The sequence below is a fragment of the Dromiciops gliroides genome, chromosome 2, assembly GCF_019393635.1.
Source record: "Dromiciops gliroides isolate mDroGli1 chromosome 2, mDroGli1.pri, whole genome shotgun sequence".
NCBI classification, from domain to species: Eukaryota; Metazoa; Chordata; class Mammalia; order Microbiotheria; family Microbiotheriidae; genus Dromiciops; species Dromiciops gliroides.
This window is the reverse complement of record NC_057862.1, coordinates 108,999,646-109,021,647: the sequence shown is the minus strand read 5'-3', so window position 1 is coordinate 109,021,647 and position 22,002 is coordinate 108,999,646. Positions and strand designations below refer to the sequence as shown.

The following is a 22,002-nucleotide window of genomic DNA, read 5'->3' as shown; positions in this document are numbered from 1 at the left end:
ATGTGTAGAATGAATGTAGCTGCTCTGATGCCCTCCCCCATATAGCACAGTCTGCTCCCTAGTGGGAAGGACTCATCCTGCGTTCTTAAAACACTCAGAGGGGAGAGGTGGGATCTGTACTTTGAGCCTTTGGCCCTCAGATGCCTGTCCTCCAGCTAGGAAGCCGACAAGGCCGTTGGCTCTGGGTTGGGAAGGGATGGAGGATGGGGAGAGGAGAAGGGAGGGAGAGAGACAGACAGACAGAACAAAGAAATACAAAAAAACAAGAGACAGAGAGAATGACCCAGAAAGAGAAAGACAAAGATAGTGAAAGGCAAACAGAGAAGAAAGAGGAAGAAAGCAGGAGACAAAAAGAGAAAGACAAACAGAGGCAATAAGATTAAATGATAGAGGCAGAGAATATGAGAATGACAGTGGGGGAGAGAACAGAGGGGTATACAAAGAGACATAGGAAGAGAGACAGAAACAAAGAAACAAAAACAAAATAAATCTAGAGACAGAGTGGGAAGGCAGGAAGGGAGAAATAGATGAAGGGAGAGAAGTAGAAAGAAAAGGGGGAGAAGGGAGGAAAGAAAGGGAGAGGGAAGGAGAAGGGACAGAAGATAGAGAAGATGAGGGGATGAGGGGTAGGGGGCATTAATCAGTAAAGAGGGGTCCTGTTCAACTAAGCCACAATGACCTACACAAATCATCAGTTCCTGCATTCCCATTGTCCCATCTTGAGCAACCACAAGGTGCCCAGGAGGACAAACCTGAATGAGGGTACTCACTTGATAACCAGGCCTAGTGAACCACCCTAATACTGCTAATCCACAGGAAAAACAGCATGGAAAGAAAGACTCTCCTAAGAAAGTCTGCACAGGCCTCAGCTGAAGAGAAGAGGGAAGGGATGATTAGGGGCCATGAATGGGACCTACCTGAGGAGCATCAGATATGTGACAATTCAAAGTATATTGGAAAGTACTGACTCAATTCAGAGCCTGCCTCTGCTATTGACCAGATGTTTGACAGATTACTCTGAGCCTCAGTTTCCCTGTCTATAAAGTGCCAGGTTTGGATTAGAACAGAATTTCTTCACCTTTTTGTGTGTTGTAGACCCCCTTTCAGTGAAGCTTTTCTCAGAATCATCTTTCTTTCTTTTCTTTCTTTCCTTTTTTCTTCCTTCCTTTCTTCTTTCCTTCTTTCTTCTTTTTCTTCCTTTCCTTTTTTCTTCCTTCATTCCTCCCCCCTCTTTCTTTCTTTCTTTTATGGAGGGAAGGGGAGGAAGAAATCAAGGTTAAGTGACTTGCCCAAGGTCACACAGCTAGTGTCTGAGGCCAGATTTGAAGTCAGGTTCTCCTGACTCCAGGGCCAGTGCTCTATTCACTGGGCCACCCAGCTGCCTCCAGAATCATGTTTTTAAATGAATAAAATAAAACACATAGGATTATAGAGAAAACCAATTACACTGAAATACAATGATCAAAATAAGTGCAAAATATTGTAAGATAGTCTTTGATGTATAGTAAGTCTATTATGTGCATACTTTTCCATTATAAGAATTAGTTATAATTTAATTCAGTGCATTGGGCTGTAAGGCTTTGTGAGGTTAACAAAAGACTCATTTTCTAATAATAAAGTCTACATAACTGAGACAGAAAAAAAAAATAAGTGCAAAACAAGTTCACACACCCCAGACTAAGAAATCCTTGTCACTAGATGATCTATAAGGTCACATTCAGCTCTGACTCCCATAATCTAAAAGGTAGATACATTTGGCAAGGATGGTTCTCCAGAAACAATTCTTTCCTTCGGAGAAAAATTCACTTGAGATGGATGGTATGCCCAAGAGATGACTAGTCTAAATCTGTTTAGTTTAGAGGGGAGGGACCTGAGGCTCGGAGAAGGTGATTTACCCAAGGTCACAGAGTTGATGACATGACTAAAGACTAGTTCATGTCCTGATTTCTAGTTCTGTCTTCTTCCTTTAGACCAACATTATTCAGATTATTTCTTCAATGCTGCTCCTTTTTCCTTTGTTGTCTCTAGAGCCAGAAGGAAGGTGGGGGTGGGGAACAAACCAAGCCCATCCTCTGCCCTTGGGCCAGGTCCCCTAGGAGCTAGATTTCTCAGAAATCAAAGCATGTGTGTGGGAAGCCAGGCTCCAGGATGGAATGTGCAGCTGACCTTCAGGGTGGTAAAGCCAGGCAGTTAGGGATTGGTCAGTTTCCTAGTTCAGGTAGAACACAGGGGGTGGGGTGCTGGAGGTAAGGCAGAGAATGGCCAGCTCAGGACACATACTCTATGGGTACTGGATGGCAGTAGCCAAGGGAGGCTGTTCTGAGTTCTGTAGTAAGCAGTATCAGAACATTGAGGAACAAGGGAGCCCTGTGGGACCAGCCCCACCTCCAGCTCAGCCTGGCCCCACTGCAGCTATCCACAGATGGGAAGATGCCTTGAGAAGCGTGGAATGGGAGAAATGAGGGAGGAATGGGAGTCATTTCTCCACCCTGCTAAGCAAGCTTGCATGGGCCCCAGCCAAAGACAGGTGCAGGTTCTCCAAGGGGCCATGGACAGGGTAGGGCTGGGATGGACAAAGCCTACTGTTTGCAGCTGCTGCGGCCTGATCCCATGTTAGCTTATAAACATAGGACAGGGAAAATTGTGCTTATTGGGAGCTAGAAGACTGGGGTCCTGTTCCCTGATCTGGCCTTAAACGGCCTTTAACTTGGAGTAAGTAACCTCTTTAAACTTCAGTTTCCTCATCTATAAAATGGGGAAAGCAAGAATTCCAGCTTTGTCTATTTCACAGGATTAGTGCGAAACTGACGAGAGCTCTTTGAAAATCATAAAAACAAATAAGTTGCTATTGACTTTGCTATAGAGAGGGACAGTGGCATAGTGGACAAAGGGCCAACTTTGGAGTTAGGAAGACCTGGTCTGACTGAGTGACCCGGGCAAGTAATTTAACCTTTACAGTACCTGAAACAACTTTCCAAGTTTAGAAATTGCAGAAAAGTTGCTGATCTGCATTGGTAAATGGGATTTTCTCGCTGGGAGGTCCTCATGCCAATAGAATCACGGGTCTAGAGGCCCCTAAAATTGTTATTCACACTTTCTCCCCATTGCTACAGGCCAGTAGAGGAGGGAAGGAGAAGGGAGTCACAAACAGGAAATATATCTGACATCCAAGTTTCAAGTATTCTACCCTCACTCCACTTCAACACACAGATGGTGTTCCTTGGTGGTCCTAGAACCAACAGCGACACCTCTTCCTCTTCTTTTTACTCTTCATCAAATGCCTTCCTCGAATCCCACTAGCCCCTGGCCAAGCCTGTACGTTCCCATGGAGGCACGGGCCCAGAAATAATGGATGGGGGCCAAGGAAAGAAGATGAAGTCATCAGCCCTATAGCATTCCCCACCCCCACTACCCCCTCTGTACTGCTAGGGCCTCCTCTCTGACTAGGAGAGAAGCTTGCAATGAGTATGACATGAGGGTTTGAGATGCATTCATGGTAGACTCCTCATAAAGGGGAAAGGTCAGGAAATGGGATGGGAAAGGCAAGGCAACGTGGTATAGTGGGAATCTGGGAGTCCGAATTCTTTGTCCCAGCTCTTCTTAACAAAATAGCTGTCCTACCTTGGACAGATCAATATTACCTCTCTGGGCCTTAGTTTTCTCAGCTGTAACTAGAGGGGATTGGACTAAATGATCTCTAAAGTCCCTTATAATGTTCCAATTCGATGGTATATTAATTCTTCCTGGAGTCTGCATGGCCATGGGCTGTGAGCTATCTAAACTGGAGCCCAGGGCTCCTGGCTAGCAAGCAGTCAAGTGCTTTTTGCTCTGAACTCTCATCTCTAAAAGCCAAAAAATGTCAGCCACCCAGGAAAGGCTGTAGATTTCTAGCATCTGCTGCCTTTCAAACAGACATTGGTTTATGTATAAATAACTGAGTCTGATTCTAAAGCAAGATAGATGATGCAGGAAATGAGCATCTGAACAGTACAACTCGATGATCTGTAATGTCTGATGGGAGCTGAGCTGAGCTCAGTCCCCAGCTGCTCCTGCAGGGAGCCTCCCTGCTTCTCTCTCTCCCCCCTCCACTCAGTGTCCAGACCAATCCCCACCCCCTCTCAGATGCCACGTAAACAGAGCTACACACACACACACACACACACACACACACACACACACACACACACACACGCATACATGCACACAACCAGCCCCCTACATCACCACTCCTCACTCCTCCTCTCCCCACCCCCACCTCCAACCACTTGGAAAATTCTTCACATCTGGCTTTCACGTGATGGAACCGTGCCTTGCCTTAGAAGCTGGTCCTCCCGTGAGGCCAAATCGGATGGGATAGAATGACTGCAGGACCTAGAAAAAGGGAGAAGGCCAGAGAACTGACCCCCTACTTCTTGGAGAAAGGGGCCCAGGGAAGGGGAACCATGGCCCTGGTCCTGTCCTTTTGTGGGTTAGGAAACTAACCTTTCAGTACTATCACTTTGGTTGGGTCTCCTGAGGTCCAGCAGTTCCCCCACCCCTTGTGAGGCATATTAGCTATTCACAGCAGAGCGAAAAGACCCCTGACCTGGGAGCAAGGGGGCCTGGGTTCTATTCCCAATTCTATAGCTCCCTCACTACCTGAATTGGGGCAAGTCACTTCCTCTCTCTAGGCATCAGCTTCTTCCTCCACAAAGCGATGGCTGGAATAGATCATCTCTAAACCCTCAGGTCTCTCCCTACCCTTGCATTCACCCAGCATGGCAGAATGGAAGGAGCAATGGAGTGGCGTCAGAGTACTTGGGTTTTAATCCAATCCCTCGCACTTACTATTTGTATGACCACCACAGAGTCTCTTAACCTCTCTGAGGTAACTTAAATAACCGCTAGGGTCTCTTCCAGATTTAAATCTATAATCCAGTGATGCTGTTTGTTAAGATCAAGAACAGGCCTGAGGGAAGGTGTAAGACCTGCCCGCACTCAACACTGGCCATGAGAATATATTCTCTCAATTTCTAGGCAGCCCTCTGGCAGGAAGCAACCCCCCCCCCAGGATAGAGTAAGAACATCTGCATTTTCACACTGGTGAGCCTCCATGTCTAGGATTCCATCTCTGTCAAAAAACCTTAAGGATAAGTAGGGATAAGGGTGGGCAGAGGTCACAATCAGCCCTCATGACATTAACTTCAGCGCTTAAGGTCATCTCCCCCAAACCTTGAGCTTCTCTCAAGAACCTAACATAGGTCTATTTCTTCATATTTGTATCTTCTTAGGACATTGGATGCTAAAGGGACCGTGCCAACCTTTTTATTTTAATGATGAAGAAAATGAGGGAGGCCCAGAAAGGGAGGAGTAACTTGAAAGAGGCACCTAACACAGTAAGTGACAGAAGTAGGACCACTGCTCTTTCTAATTGATCTCACTGGCTTTTGGACTTATTTCTATTTGTTGGCTGTGCCACCTCTTAGGGGCAGCATGGCATGGTAAAAAGAATGCTGAACTTATAATCAGGAGGGACCTGAGTTCAAATCCCAGCTCTGACATTCACTAGCTGAATGACCATAGGCAAGTCATTCAATTTCTCTGAGACTCAGTTTTCCATCTGTTGAAATGGGGATAATAATAACCATAGTACCTATCTTACAAGGTTGTTGTGAGACTCAAATAAGAGAATGGATATATAATAATACATGATGGGGGAATCTCCAATACAACGAACACAAGAAGTCTTTGTTTGTTCTTTGTATGACTTCTCAGGGTTGTTCCATGGTGGTGATTTCAGAGAAACAGAAAAATAGAGAACCCAGCATTGGTGAGGGCAGTGGCAGGTGGATAAAGTTATATGCATACAAATGTTCATTGTACAAAGTAGGGTCACCCTTTATATTTAGACTCAAATTTATTTTTTCTGGGCAATATGTAAATAGCTCCACCAAACCAGAGTCAGAAAGGACCTCTGAAGTAATCTAAGTGATCCTCCTCTCCAGTGCAGGAATCTCTGCTACAGTATCCCTGACAGGCGGGCACCCAGCCTTTCCTTGAATACCTTTAGTGATGGCAGAGCTCATGACAAGGCATTTAGGTCCAGTGTTGGGCAACTCTAATTATTAGATGCTCTTCCTTATACTCAATTCAACAAATATCTATTAAGTAACCATGAAGTCTACCCTCGGGAAGCTAAGGATTCTGTGAAACAATGGTGAAGAAGAACGTGTTCTGGTAAAGGGGGAATGCTGGTCCAAAAGTCCAAGATGGAACCCAAATGTCCAATCAGTTATCAAGTCTTATTAGTCCTGCATCATCTCTCACATCTGTTCCCTTCCCACCGCTTACATAGCTTCTACCCTAGGCTCTCATCACTTCTTTTCTGAACCATTGTAATAACTTCCAAATTGGTCTCCCTATCTTTTGACTTTCTCTTCTCCAATCTATCCTCCACGTAGCTGGAGGGATTGATATTTCTAAAAAATTGCTCTATGTCTGTACTCCCACAACCCCAGCTGAAAATTATTTAATGGTGCTGAATGCCTCTATGGAAAAGGAGAAAATCCTAAACCAGGCATTTAAAGCCCTCTACAATCTGGCTCCTACCTAGCTTGTCTGACAGCACACTCCATGTAATCTCTCTTTCTATCTCTGTCTGTCTCCTCACTGCAGAGGTAGCCCTACCACTGACCTGCTTTGTTTCCAACCTGTGCCAGCTCAGTCCTCCTTAGGCAACTTGGTACCCCCTCAGTCTGGGGTGGGGATATTTGATTGGCTTTGCCCATTGCAGCTCAAAACTGCTGAACTCCAGAGATCTGCCAGCCTCAGTCTCCCTGTCTGCAAGTCTACACAACCACATTTGGCACCACATCAATTATTTTCCGTAACATTCATGTTAGCCTGGTAGTTAGTTGTTTCCATATTGGCCACATCCAAAAACTACATGCCTCAATTTGTCTCCTGACCTAGGGATTTGAACGTGAGGCTTTGGGAGGCATGGTAGATGATGGACCCTTAACTGAATTATTCTCCCTGATTTCTCTGATCTGTCTTCAGCAAAATTACCAAAATGATATTCCTAAAACAAGGCTCTAACCATGTCATTCTCCTGCTTAAGAATCTTAAGTAACTAGAGATAAAATACAAACTATTTGGCTTGGTATTTAAAGTCCAGCCTAGGGGGCAGCTAGGTATCACAGTGGATAAAGCACTGGCCCTGGATTCAGGAAGACCTGAGTTCAAATCTAGCCTCAGACACTTGATACTTACTAGCTGTGTGACCATGGGCAAGTCACTTAACCCTCATTGCCCCGCAATAAACAAACAAACAAATAAATAAAGTCCAGCCTACCTTTCTAGCCTTACTCTACCCTCTTCCTTTCATGCTTTCTATGTTCTCAGCAAACCAGCCTAGAGGCTCTTCCCAGACTCAGTCAGCCTCTCTTCTCCAGGCTCATGCCTAGAAAGGATTCCCTTCCTCAACTCTGCCTGTTAGGATGTTGATGTTCCTTCGACCCAGAGGGCAGCCTCCTATGAGAAGACTTACAGACTTACTCGGTGGCTCTTGCCTTCTTAAGTTATCTCTTAGGTACTATCTGCGTACAATTTGTAAACTCTCCAAGAGACTCATAACTGCCTTGGGGAGGAGGGAGATGAGTAAATGGTGCGGTGTAAGGTACAAAACTAGACAGGGCTTTGAATGCCAATTTGGTCCTGGAGGACCAAACAGGGGATAAGACTTGCACTGCTTCACAGGATTACTATAAGGAAAGCACTTTATATCTCGGGCTAAAATGTCTTCCTCTATGCCATATGCACATCTAACAGGAGCTCAGAGTCACAAGGAGCCTCAGAAGTCACCTGGGCCAACCTCTTAGTACATGATGGGGGAATCTCCAATACAACGAACACGAGAAGTCTTTGTTTGTTCTTTGTACGACTTCTCAGGGTTGTTCCATGGTGGTTATTTCAGAGAAACAGAAAAATAGAGAACCCAGCATTGGTGAGGGCAGTGGCAGGTGGATAGAGAAAGTTTGGGGGTGAGAAGGAAGCCTCAAGTCAGGAAAAACCTCCCTTCATGGCCCCTCCCCAATCCACCTGCCATGAATTCCATCTTGGACAATGCTTGGCCTTGCAGGAGGCAAATGGTTCTTCTCAAACAGGGGTCTGCTATAGCAGTTGCAGAAAGAGAGAGCAGAAGAGGACAGGGGATGGGGGGTGGAATAACTCCTTTAATTAAATCCTGATGATCAAGTGCAAACAGGGAAACCTTGCCAGGAGAAGCGTGGCAGTGGGGTACTTGAGGAGACAGCTCTGAATTGGGGGAAATGGAGGGGAAGGCAGCAAGGGGAATGTGTGTGTGACAACCCCCCCACCCCGAAGAATTGTAGCCAACCCTTGCTCCTCCCTGCCTGATGCAGAGCAAAGCTGTAGAAATCCTTTGTAATCACTTGGACCAGGGGCTCACGAAGCTTCCCAAGGGGGTATTGCCAATTCACAACTGAGATCAGCATTTGGGATCTTGTCACCAACTTCATCACTTCACACAGACCTCACCCTCCATCCCTTTGGGAATTGTGACAGACACACAGACGCATACACACGAGTGCGCACACACACAGAGCACCACATCCCTCAAAATATCTAACATAGTTTTAGTGGAGTAAGATTTGGCAGGTTGGGGAAAGTCTTGAGGGTTCAGAGATTCATTGAAGTGCCCCTTTATCACCGCATCCCCCACAGAGGGACCCTGGAAGGCAGAATATGGAAGGGGGGAGTTAGTGATTACTATACTAAGCACAGAAAAGTTTGATCACTTGCCTAATGTCATTGCTAATAGCATCAAGGCAGGGATTAGAACTCAGGTGTCCCTTCTGAGACCAGTATACGCTCTGCAAGAATCAGAGTCTTACAACACCTAAATGCAGTTCTATCTCAACTACTTGGGTCCTACGAGGAGATAGGAAGGAAAAAATCAAGGAAAGGGGAAAGAAGAGGCATCCATTTTTTTTTCTAAAGACTTTCTTATGTTCTCTTTTGAAAAATCTGTAGGGAAAATAGAAAAAAAAAACACACCTTAAATCCCCCCCCAATGTTTCCAAACCTTTCCATCCTAAAATATACCCATAATAATAATAATAATAATAATTATTATTATTATTATTATTATTATTGTTAGTGAGGCAATTGGGGTTAAGTGACTTGCCCAGGGTCACACAGCTAGTAAATGTGTGTTAAGTGTCCGAGGCTGGATTTGAACTTAGGTACTCCTGACTCCAGGGCTCTATCCACTGCGCCACCTAGCTGCCTCTACCCATGATTATTTAAAAAGTGAACAAAGTTAAAAATACTGTACTATGTTTCTAAGCTAACAGCATAGCCTGAGGTCTGCAGAAGGCAGTAAGGACAGTAAAGGGTTGCTGATATTTCTGTCTTCCCCAGGATGTATGGAAATGCTTCATCATTGCTCAAAAGAGTTAAAAGTGAATAGACTGGGGCAGCTAGGTGGCGCAGTGGATAGAGCACCGGCCCTGGATTCAGGAGGACCTGAGTTCAAATCTGGCCTCAGACACTTAACACTTACTAGCTGTGTGACCCTGGGCAAGTCACTTAACCCCAATTGCCTCACTAAAAAAAAAAAAAAAAAAAGTGAATAGACTGAGAAGGGGTGCTGCTTACCTTCAGGCTGATGGCTGGGAGGCAGGTGAGTCTTTCTGCCTGCCTAGGTATCACTATGGAGAGAGTGCTAAGACCTGGAATCAGGAAGACCTGAATTTAAATCTGACCTAACAATACCTGTGTCACCCTGACAAGTCACTTGACCTCTGTCAGTCTTAGTTTCCTTATCTATAAAATAACAGCACCTACCTCCCAGGGTTGTTGTGAGGAAAACATGAAATAATTGTAAAGCACTTTGTAAACCTTTAAGTGCTATATAAATGCTAGCCATCATCCTCCTCATCCTCACTGCCATTATCAGTTGCGAGATGTGCTGTTGTGAGTTTTTTCTTTCTTTTTTTTTTTTGTTTGTTTTTTTGGTTTTTTGCAGGGCAATGGGGGTTAAGTGACTTGCCCAGGGTCACACAGCTAGTAAGTGTCAAGTGTCTGAGGCCAGATTTGAACTCAGGTACTCCTGAATACAGGGCTGGTGCTATATCCACTGCTCCACCTAGCCACCCCTGTGAGTTTTTTCTTACAGTAATGGGCAGTTGGGTGGCACAGTGGATAAGAGTGACAGGTCTGAAGTCAGGAAGACCTGAGTTCAAATCTGGCCTCAGACACTCACTAGCTGTGTGACCCTGGGAAAATCACTTAACCCTGTTTGCCTCAGTTTCCTCATTTGTAAATGAGCTGGAGAAGGAAATGGCAAACTAGTCTGGTATCTCTGCAAAGGAAACCCCAAATAGGGTCACAGAGAGTTGGACACAACTGAACAACAACAATGATCACAGTTCCAGTTTCATAGTTCCAGAATTCCAAAGTTGAAAGGGATCTGAGGAGTCTTCCAAGTCCAACTCTAATCCGAATAAGAATCCTTTGCAAATGACCCACCAAGTGTTCATCCAGCCTTGGCTCAAAGATCCCCAGTGAAGGAAAGCTCTTGGGACATCCCATGCTACTTTGGGAAAGCTCTCATTGTTTGCAAGTTTTTGCTGACAGACAGGGAGCCTACATCTCCTTATGTGTAATTTCTTTTTGTTTGTTTGTTTGTTTCGGGTTTTTTTGGTGAGGAAATTGGGGTTAAGTGACTTGCCTAGGGTCACACAGCTAGTAAGTGTCAAGTGTTTGAGGCCAGATTTGAACTCAGGTCCTCCTGACTCCAGGGCCGGTGCTCTATCCACTGTGCCACCTAGCTGGCCCTCCTTATGTATAATTTCAACCATTGCTCCTGGTTCTGTCAATTGGGACCCAAGGTGCTTGAAGACAGCTATCATGTCCCCCCTGAGGCTTTTCTTCTCCAGGTCAGATACCCCCAGTTCCTTTATGAGATCCTTCTATGTGCCAGGAACTTGAGGCCCCATACCATTCTGATTGCCTTCCTCTGCTATCCTCCACTTTAGAAAAGTCCTTCCTAAACTGGGTCCTCGGACCAAACAACACTGCAGAGGCAACCTGAACAGTGGTCTCGCCCCCTCTTTTTCTCCCTCTCTGCCCGTCTCCTTGTTTCTCTCATCCTTCCTCCATTCTTTTCTTTCTCCTTTCTTTTCCCCCCAAATACTGGGTCTCCCCATGTCACCCAGGCTGGAACTGCAAGGGGCTACCCTTGAGCTCAATCTCACTACTGACCTGCTCCATTTCTAACCTGGGCCCACTCACCCTTCCTTAGGCAACTTTATGGTGCTCCCCACCCCAACTCCCAGGGGCTCACCATAATAATGCCAAACTTAGAATAGACACCCAATTGGCATAGCCTATCACAGCCCAGATGTCCATTAGCCTCAGCCTCAGCCTCCCAGGTAGCTTTGGTTATAGGCATGTACCACCAAGCCAGGTGTTATGCTTCTCTCAATGCAACCCAAATGGCTGCCCAACTGTTCTTTTCATATCTGATGTTTGGAAGGCTGGGGTTTTTTTTAATCCAAGTAAAACTTTGCATTTATCTATGTTAAAATTTATCCCCTTACATTCAGCCCAGTGTTTTAGATTATTGAGATCTTTCTGGACTCTGACTCTTGTCATCCAATGTGTTAGCCATCCTTTCCAGTGCTAGTCTACATCATGGAATGATGGAAAAAGCACTTGACTTGGAATCAGGAAAGAAGTGTGTTCAAATTTCAGCCCTGACACTTATGAGCTATGTGACCTTGGGCAAGGTATGTAGCCTCTCTGTGCCTCAGTTTACTCATCTATTAAATGGGGATAATATCTGTTTTCCTACCTACCTACCTTACAGGATTGTTGTGAAAAAAAAAAGAACTTTGGAAACCATAAACTCTATGGAAATTCTACCTATTATTATTTCCTCACAGTATCCCTGAGAGACAAGTGGTGTAAGTATCATTTCTCCCATTTTACAGATGAAGGATAGCTAAGTGATACAGTGGATAGAGTGTTGTACCTGGAGTTTAAATCAGGGCCGAGACACTTACTAGTTGTGTGACCTTGGGCAAGTTACTTAACCCCTTGCTGCCTTATTTTCCCCATATGCAAAATGGGGATAATAATAGCACCTACCTCCCACAGTGGTTGGTGATAAAATGAGATCACATTTGTAAAGCACTATATAAATTCTATTTTTACTATTGTAATTATTATTTTTATTGTTGTTTAATCAATTAGTTGTGTCCAACTCTCTGTGACATTATTTGATGTTTTCTCAGCAAAGATACTGGAATAGTTCACCATTTCCTTCTCCAGCTCATTTTATAGATGAGGGAACTGAGGCAAACAGGGTTAAGTGACTCACCCAGGGTCACAGAGCAAGTAAGCATCTGAGGACTTATTTGAACTCAGGTCCTCCTGACTCTGGGGCTGGCATTCTATCCACTGAGCCAGTTATCTGCCCTCATTGTTATTATTATTATTGTTATTGTTGTTATTATTATGTGTTGGTGGTAGTAGTAGTAGTAGTAGTAGTAGTAGTAGTAGTAGTAGTAGTAGTAGTAGCAGTAGCAGCAGCAGCAGCAGCAGCAGCAGCAGCAGCAGCAGCAGCAGCAGCAGCAGCAGTAGTAGTAGTAGTAGTAGTAGTAGTAGTAGTAGTAGTAGTAGTAGTAGTAGTAGTAGTAATAGTAGTAGTAAGGACCCAAGGCAAAAGAAGTGAAAAAATGACTTGTTCAAGGTATTTCCAAAGTTAGTAAGAGTCTGAGGCCAGGCTTCTGACCCCAAGCTATAGGATTCAGAGCTTGAAGAACCCTTAGTGATTATCCAGAGCCAGCGGTTTTGAAATTTGTTGGTCTCAGGACCCCTTTACACTCTTAAAAATTATTAAGGAACCCTCAAAAGCTTTTGTTTATGTAGCTTATAGCTATCAATCAATATTTACCATATCGGAAATTAAAATGTCTTATTATGATGAAAATCATTTTGACCGTGTGGACACTCTGAAAGGGTCTTGGGAACCTTCAGGGGTGCTAAGACCACACTTTGAGAACCACTGATGTAATCAAACCCTGCATATTTTATAGACAAGGAAACTGAGACCCAGAGTAGTTAAGTAAATTGCCAAAGGCCCTAAGTACTGGAACTGTCCTCCATTCACAGAATCATAGAAGCAAAAGGTGCTCTCTTGCTCTTTAGCCAGAGACCCAAGGATGTAGCTCAGACATATGACCTTGTCATGAACTTCAGCAGCAAGTAAGTATGAACAAGGCTGCAAGCACCTAAGACAAGGCAGACCTCCAAAACAAGTCACCCTCGTCCCTATGCAGGGAATTTCACACCTTTCTGGGGGAGACAGAAGAGGAAGGAGGGTTGTCTTTCTCCTGAGAGCATCCCTGGGGGTACATTTAATACAACAGAATCATGGGTTTAGAACTAGAAGAAAACTCAAAGCCCAAGTCCTTCATTTCACAGATAAAGTCCAGAGAGATAAAGGATTTATCCAGGGTCACACACGTGATCCTATCAGAGCCATGCCTTTTCACCCCAAATCCTACCTTGTTTCCAGTGTACCATGGTGCTCTCTGGCCTTCTCACAAAGACACTGGATAGAAAGGTTCCTCCCAGGGTCCCTGGCTTGAAGATTCCCTTCTGTACCCCCACCTCCCACCAGTCATGTCTCAGGAGCTCCAATAAGTTGGGCCAGCGGCCCAGGAATTACAATGGCCTCAGAACCCCTTACTCCTCTGCTGTGTCTCTTCCCTCAGCTGGACCACGTCCATTTTAATGATGGAGAATGGAATTAATCTGATTTTCAGACATTAAGGGAATAATATCTTCTGGGCACGAGGCCCATGGTGGATATGGGATCTGATTCACCCTCCAGAAAGTTTCACACTCTGTCTTCATATCCAAGGGGCAGCTAGAGGGAGGAGCCAGGTAGCTTCTGAAGGCCCCAAGTTCCTTCCTGGAATAGGGATATTTCTGAGACCCTCTTCCCAATCACCTCCAATCTTCGACCCATTTGATGGCTCTGATGAGGTTGTCTGATGCCAGTTTAGCAGATACAAGCTTCCTTCCCAAAGAATTATTTTTTCTTTTTTTTTCTTTTTTTGGCTCCCTGTCAAAGTCCTCACCATTTTCTACTAAAAATACTGTATGTCTGTAGCTCTCCAACCTATTAAGTGGCTGTGTTCCAAAAGCTTTCAAGATGGGTATTTGGAACTCAGAGCATATTTTCCCACAGATATAATGTTATATGTTTTGGTATAGTTCCCAGGCTATCCCACAAAAACCTATTTAGTTACTAATGTTGCTGAAACTCTAGTGCTAATATGCTGAGCTCTGAATTATAGGAGGAAAAGGAAGAAAAATGCTATCTCTCTTTCCTGGAGGCAAAACCAAAGGGTCTCAACAGAATGTCAAGTCTGCCTTTGGTCTCCCCTACCTTCTTTTATCTTACCCACTTCTTTTTAAAAAATGTGTGTGTGTGTGTGTGTGTGTGTGTGTGTGTGTGTGTGTGAAGCAATTGGGGTTAAGTGACTTGCCCAGGGTCACACAGCTAGTGTTAAATGTCTTAGGCTGGATTTGAACTCAGATCCTCCTGAATCCAGGGCCGGTGTTCTATCCACTGCGCCACCTAGCGGCCCCTCTTACCCACTTCTTAAATCTCTTATTCCAAGACAGTTAGGTGGCACAGTGGGCCTGGAGTTAGCAAGACCTGAGTTCAAATCTATTCTCAGATACTTACCAGCTGTGTGACCCTGGACAAGTCACTTAACCTCTGTTTTTCTCAGTTCCCTCAAGTGTAAAATGGGAATAATAATAGTACCTACCTTGCAGGGATTTTACAAGGATCAAATAAGATAATATTTGTAAAAGTACTCAATAGTGCCTGGCACATAGTTGTTGTTTGTCTTTCATTCTACAAGAGGATGATGACATTGGGAGGTGAGGTCATGACTTAGAGTGAATTGGATTTAAGTGAGGCAGGGCTGTGCAAAGTCACCAGCCTCACTCTTCTTGAGAGCCATCTGGGTCAAGGGGCAAGATATAGATCAGGACCACTGGAGATGGCCCCAGATGTAGTGGAACACCTTGGCCTTTTTAAGCTAAGGCCTTTCCCAGGTCTCAGTTTATCTGAGGCAATAGAAACTGAGGGTCTTCCCCTCCCAGACTGATTTTTTTTTTGACTAGGTAAAAGAGGTAATTCTTTGCCTCATTTATTACCTAGCTTTAACCACTGAATGACCTGGCACATAGTAGGCACTTTATAAATGCTTATTCCCTTCTTTCTCTTTCCTTCCCCACTCTGACGTCTACCATGTCTGTCCTCAACACACTGTCCCGTATTTCAAAATGGGTACTTCTACAATTAAAACTACCCATTCCTTCAGTCCAGCTAATTTTGACCAGGGCTTATTTAGACTGGGCTAAAGAGGAAAGCCACCTAATTGTAGTGATTCACACTAAGGTGTGAATGGCTAATGACTCTCCAAGGGATAAAGACATTTTTAAAATAGGCACTTCTGAATTGAAAGGAATCTCTGAGAGTATTTCAGGGAAACTTGAAAAAAACAACATCTTGTTGGTTTAGTGAAAGGTATCTGGGGGCAGAAAGATCCTCCAAATAAGCAGACCGGTCAGCTCTCCTAAGCAGAGGAGGAAAGAGGAGTGGGGGAAGGGGGAGTGAAGAGCACTAGAGAGCAGATTTTTGTTAGCAACAGGTGTTGTAAATAGGAGATTGTTTTCTATTCTTTCCCATCTCATATCTCATCTGTCTCACGATAGCCTCACGTGGTAGACAAAATATGTAGTATTATCCTGATTTTACAGATGACAATACTTGAGGACCCAAGTTACTTGGCTAACCAGCAAGCAGGTGGGGGCTAGAATGCAGTTCTCCTGATCCCTGTATCCAATGGCTTTTATTTTAAACCACAATCACACTGCCTGAATCATCTCAAGACTAGGAGGTTTGAAAAGAACATTTGGAGGGCTTCCTTCTCTTCTCAGCGTTCAAGTCAGCTAGGCCAGAGAACAGTGCTATCCCTCCAGAAGGGGAGGACCGTGCACAGAAACATCCAGAGACAGATTCCCTTTGTTCATCACCTCACTGCCAAAAGGAGGAGTGTTTGAATGTAGTCAAACTAAAAGACCTCCTTTCCAATATTGGGTGGTGACATCAGGCTGCAGGAGAGGTCTGTTTGAGTAGAAATTTTGAAACACCAACATGGCTGAGAGATGCCAAAAAAGCTGATGGCTCTAACAAGGCACATTTATTTCTGGAATGGGCCACTGGGGGGTGCCAGGAAAAGTCTTGGGTGCATTCATGAAGGAGATAGAACTCAAGCCCAGAGGACTTTGCTTCAGATGGATGGTCAGGGTGGGCCAAAGCTTAGAAAACTACACCCAATAACAGACATGCTCCGACAATACAATCCTGTCTGGACAAAAGCTACCCTATTCTTCCACTGCCCCCCCCCCCCGCTCCCCGCCCAGGCATCCTCTGCTCCATCACAAGGCTTCCATGCACACCATACTTGGTCTTGCCTGGAACCCTGTGTTCATGATATTCTGCCTGCTTGGGATACCCTCCTTTCCTTGTCTTCCTCTCCAAAGGCTAAAGTAGTAAGTCCAACCACTTCCAGGAAGCTTTTCTTCACCAGAACATTTCACAGTAATCTCTGTCTCTTTCCCCTCTGAGTTCCTGTAGCCCCAACTGCACATATCTCTCATTCAGCACCTAACATGACATGCCGTTTTGTGATTTCCTGGCTATCTCCTTTGCAGAAGTGGAAGTTCCCCACGTCCAAGCACCATATTTTATCCTTCTGTCTTTCCCACAACATGACCTTCCAGTGGACTTGGTATGTTAGGATCATTAGAATTAGGATTTGAAGTGAACTTAAAAGATTATCTAGTTCAATGCCTTCATTAGACAGATGACCAGACCGAGGCCAAGAGAGATGAAGTGGCTCACCCAATGTCATACGTGTAATAGGAGAGTACAATGGCGAGAACATGAACATTGACTCAGAAGTCAGAGGGCCTGAGTTCAAATCCAGCTTTTGCTGTATACTACCTTTGTGACCATGTGTAAGTCACTAAACTTTTTTTGAGCCTCAGTTTCCTTATCTGTCAAATGAAATAGTCTCTGAGATTCCTTCCAGCTCTATACTGATGATTTTATATGTATCTAAGTGGCAGGGCAGTATTTCAAATTCATTCATCTGATTTTAAATCTAATGCTCTATCTACCACACCATATTCAATTAAAAATTGGTTATATTCAATTGAGAACTCAGAGAACATTAGGTTCTACTTAGAACCTTGAGTCCAGGGGTTCTAAACCTGGAGTCTGTGAATTTGTTAAATAAATATATGTATACATATTCTCTCTATCTATATATCTATAGATCTATATAGATATACACATATGTTTATATATACATATAATATGCACCCATATGAATATAAACTCTATTTCAATATAATCGGTTTCCTTTGTATTTTATATATTTAAAAACATGATTCTGAGAAGGGATCCATAGGCTTCACCAGACCCCCAAAGGGATCCGTGACATACAAAAAAGGTTCAGAACCCCTGCTATAATCCAACTCTTATGGTACAGGTGAAGGAAGTGGGGCCCTGAGAAGGGACATGATTTTCCCAAGGTCACCAAGCTAGTTGATGGCAGAGCTGGGACTAATGCCCAGGTCTCCTGATTCCTACACCCAGGTGTGGGTGTGGGTGTAGGGGTGGGAGGCTCTTCTCCAATGTCCCATCAGGTTTCCTCTATATTTAATTGAAGTAGAAGTCTCAGATTGTCTCCAGTAAGAAATCTAGGTGAGCCTCTTGATTATTATTAATTTTTTTTTTGGTGGGGCAATGAGGGTTAAGTGACTTGCCCAGGGTCACACAGCTAGTAAGTGTCACATGTCTAAGATTGGATTTGAACTCAGGTCCTCCTGAATCCAGGGTTGGTGCTTTGAGCCTCTTGATTCTTAAGGAGAAAGCTTCTTTGTGCCTCTCTCTCTACACAACTAATGAAGTCCCATAGTTAATTGGCTTTCACGAGCCCAAGTTTGGATCAGAAAGACTGCTTGGCCTTCTTTGATGTCAGGCGGGGTCATTAGTTATTGGGGAAGCATGTGAAGATGGCTCCGTGTTTTTGTTTTCCTGAATCACATGGCCTCTCTCACACAAGGCCAGAATTACTTGGTGATGTTGGAGGGTGGAGGGGAGAAGGGAAAAACAAGACAAAGGACAAAGGCCTGGGAGCCAAGAGACATCAGTTCTAGTCCCAGTTCTGCCACCAAATTCCTGGTTGACCTCAAAGTCACTTCTTTGAGCCTCAGTTTCCCCATCTTATAAAATGATAGAGCTAGATTCATATGTTCTCTAAGGGCCTCTCTAGCTCTATTATTCTATGACATTTCTAGGCTCCCTCTAGCTGACAATGAGCAAAGTGGTGGCTGTGAAGAGGCAGGAGCATAGAATCAATCTCCTCCTGGAAGAAGCTCATTAATGAAAAGTGGACTTTGAATCATTTGGCAAAACTTCAAGTGCTCCAGTACCACAGACCATAATGACTTAGACTCAGTAACTCCAAATTGTTGATTGCTGGGATGGGAGCTGACCCAAGGGTTTACCAATACAAATATTTCAGATCCAAGAAGAAACCATCTAGTCCAACCCCCTCATTTTAGAGATGGAGAAGATGAGGACAAGAAAGGGGAAGTGATCGGCCCCCTGAAGATCACTTGGACAAACAGGCTTATCCAATACAATGAGTCAGGAGCAGAGATGGAACCAGAAGAGGGCCTGGAGGTCTCTTGGCTTTCAGACCCATTCTCTTTTTACTTACGGTACACAGCTCTCACCACACAATTCTCAGGAAAGGAATTACCAAGGAAATATTTATGCAAAATCTCAGGGAGAATGTCAAGTTTGCCTAAGAGAACAAATCTCCTTAAGTACTTTACAGCATCCATTTGCATCTCATACAAGGAATGTGACAATCCCGGATGATTCATAGCTCTTCATTAAAGCAGGTCCAAAGAGAAACTCTACATAAGCAGCATTTTGCTTCTTCACATCCCAGCAACGTCTCATGAAATTTCCTAATCCCATGAAGCTCTGGCCAGTCACCTGGCATCATAAGAATTTCCCCACTTGGAACTGGGTATTTAAAAAAGAAGAAGAAGCATTAGCTCTGAGATAAGAAGACATTACTCTCCCAGCTCTCTTCAAATGCCTCAGTGAATAAAATGAGGAGACTGGACTGGCCTGGCCTCTAAGGTCCCTTCCGGCTCCGGCATTCTGGGATCCTGTCCTCCTGTCTCTGATAAGGACATCAGAGGGGGAAATGTCATCTCCAGCAAAGCTTCAGTTCCTCCGTGGAAAGGTTTCTTTGAGATCATAGAATCCACATTGACAAAACTCTGGGGAAATTCTAAAGGAGGCTTCTGAAGGAAGCTGAATGAAAGGGTCAAATAAATGCTGCCTCCTCCTCCAGGAAATATTCTCCGGCCGTGCCCCCTCCCTCAGCCAGAAGAGCTCTTTTTCTCCTCTGAACGCCCACAGCTCTTTGTTCTTACTTCTCTTCTGACCCATTTTATTTTATAGTATGGTTATTTTTGAATGTGCCTTACTTCCCTTCCTAGACTATGAGTGAATCCTCCTCTGACAGCAGGGATAGTGATTTACCTGCAAGTCCCTCATCATTTAGCAAAGGGTACTTAACCCATTTTATAGATGAGCAAACTGAGGCTTGCCCAGGATAGTTAGTAACTTAGTAGGCCTAGAACCAAGCCCTGGCAAGCAAATTGTATGATTACAGATCTAGAACTGAAAAGAAACTTGGAGGTCATTGAATTCAGTCCCCTCATTTTATAGTTGAGGAAATTAAGGCCAAAGAGGTTTAAATGACCTGCCCCAGGTCACATGGGTAGTAAGCATCGAAGGTCAGATTTGAACCTAGGTCCTCTGACTCTAGGTCCAGTACCCTTTCTACTCTCCCATGCTATTTGATTCCTAATTAGTCCAAGGCTCTTTCCATTGTACCACACTTCCCCCCTGCTCTGAAGCAAGTTTCATCCCATCAGATGTCAGTCCAAGTCCATGTCACTTAGAATTATGCTCAGCTTCCAATGCAACATGAAACCTCCTAGGCTAGAATCTACCCAGTTCAAGTAGCCATCACCATAACAGGACCACTCTCTGGAATTATTCATTGCAATGCCCCTGAGACCATCTTAGCCAAAATGATCCCAGACAATAGCATCTTGGGCTTGAGATTAGACAGGGCCTGGAGTCCTAAGTTCAAATCTGGCCTTAGCCACTTATGAGCTTCATGACCCTGGGCAAATCACTTTACCCTGTTTGCCTCAGTTTCCTCATCTATAAAGTGAGCTGTCGAAGGAAATGGCAAACCACTCCTGTATCTCTGCCAAGAAAACCCCAAATGGGGTCATGAAGAGTCAGACACAACTGAAAAATGAGTGAACCCAACCACAGCTTGGCATCCTGCAGCTCACAAAATACAATACACACCTCCACAATACTCCCAAGGGAAGCCCAAACTAGATAAAAATGTAACTTGGAAATGCTTAATAAAAATCAATAAAAATACAATCAAACATAGATAACATTAACATGTGGTTTTCAAAGTCTATGTGTGCCCACAGGGATCCTTCTGGACACGTTAGTGGCCCCCATTTCTATTCAGAGCTTCATACAATTGCCCTAGGGAGAGAATTAGTTCCTGAGTGAATTGGGGGGGGGAAGGGAAAGAAGGAGATGGATGTAACCATTCTACTGATCCCCCTCATTCCTCCCAGATATCAGCCTAGCTGCCAAGTCAACCATGTGGCATGGGGGGCAGGGTGCTCAGAAGAAGGGTTGTCAGTAAAAGGGCCCCTGGATGGAGCTAACTCGGGCTCTTGGTGAAGTCTGTTTGAGGCAGTCCCTCTAGTTCATGATGGAACCTTCTCCAAAAGGGAGAAGCTGCAGTTGACACAAGATAACAGAGACACACACACATGCACGCACACACGCATGCAGCAAAGGCCCATGGACTCCTACTGAGTATAGACACACACACACAATACATACCTTAATACATAAGATACATGTAAACAGGCACTGCAACTGGCAACACATCTTGACTTACACTCAACACACAAACAACTCACTGTATCCTGAACTCATACACACCCCAAACACACAATTCCCAACACCCCTTGACCTATGCAACACCCAGTACAGACAATGCAGAGAATATGCACCCTAACAATCTGTAATGCAACCTAACGCATGCATAAACACAGAGAAATACGTACACCCTAGCCCCATAATGAAGACCCCGTTGTTCACCCAAGTATAGACATAGACCTCTATGCCTCCCAGTGATGAAATCCTTTTACTGGCCCTCCTTTCCCAAGACAGGAGACTTGGAGGGACAGAGAAAGCCTGGTACCTGGTAATTTAGCTTGCTGCTTTTCTCCCCTCTCTTCTCCCCTCCCCAATTCCTTCCTTCTATTCCCCACCCACCCACCCCTGGTCTAACTACGGGTCTAGGTCATAATCCGGCTAACACTCAGGCACTGTTATCCCCACCTCTCATCTGTCAATTGGCCTCAAGGACTCAGTTTCCCCCCTCTGAAGTCCTTATGAATCTTTGGGAACCTGCCTTTCCACCTTCCTAGATCCAGGAAGGAGGAAGAGACTCTAATGGTCTCCAGTGAAGGAGGGAGGGGCTGAGGTCAGGAGGAGCCAATCCATTAAAGCTCCATGTGGTACAAGTACAACCTGCCCAGCCCGATTAATGTCCAGCTGATCAACAAATGCCCAATGCCAGAAGAGACACAGTAACCCTTTATTATCCTCCTCAAAGAGGAATAGGACATTGAACCTTCCCCAAATGGCCGGGAGTGGGAGGCTGGGTGGAAGGCAGGGACCCAGAGGGAGAAAAAGAC

At 44.6% G+C, this 22,002-nt stretch overlaps 1 protein-coding gene across 11 annotated transcripts in view; it reads right to left on the bottom strand.

Annotated features, from left to right (window-relative positions):
- The window catches only part of SH3PXD2A (SH3 and PX domains 2A), a 332,613-nt gene that overhangs the window by 96,833 nt on the left and 213,778 nt on the right, over positions 1-22,002 (bottom strand). Inside the window, exon 1 of one of the 11 annotated variants that reach the window (XM_043987993.1) lies at positions 21,644-21,713. The exons of the other annotated variants lie outside the window; for them this stretch is intronic. Coding sequence (XP_043843928.1) covers positions 21,644-21,650 — 7 coding nt within the window. The 5' untranslated portion in view covers positions 21,651-21,713. Of the gene's footprint in view, positions 1-21,643; positions 21,714-22,002 lie in introns of those variants that run through there. 11 annotated transcript variants of the gene reach the window in all.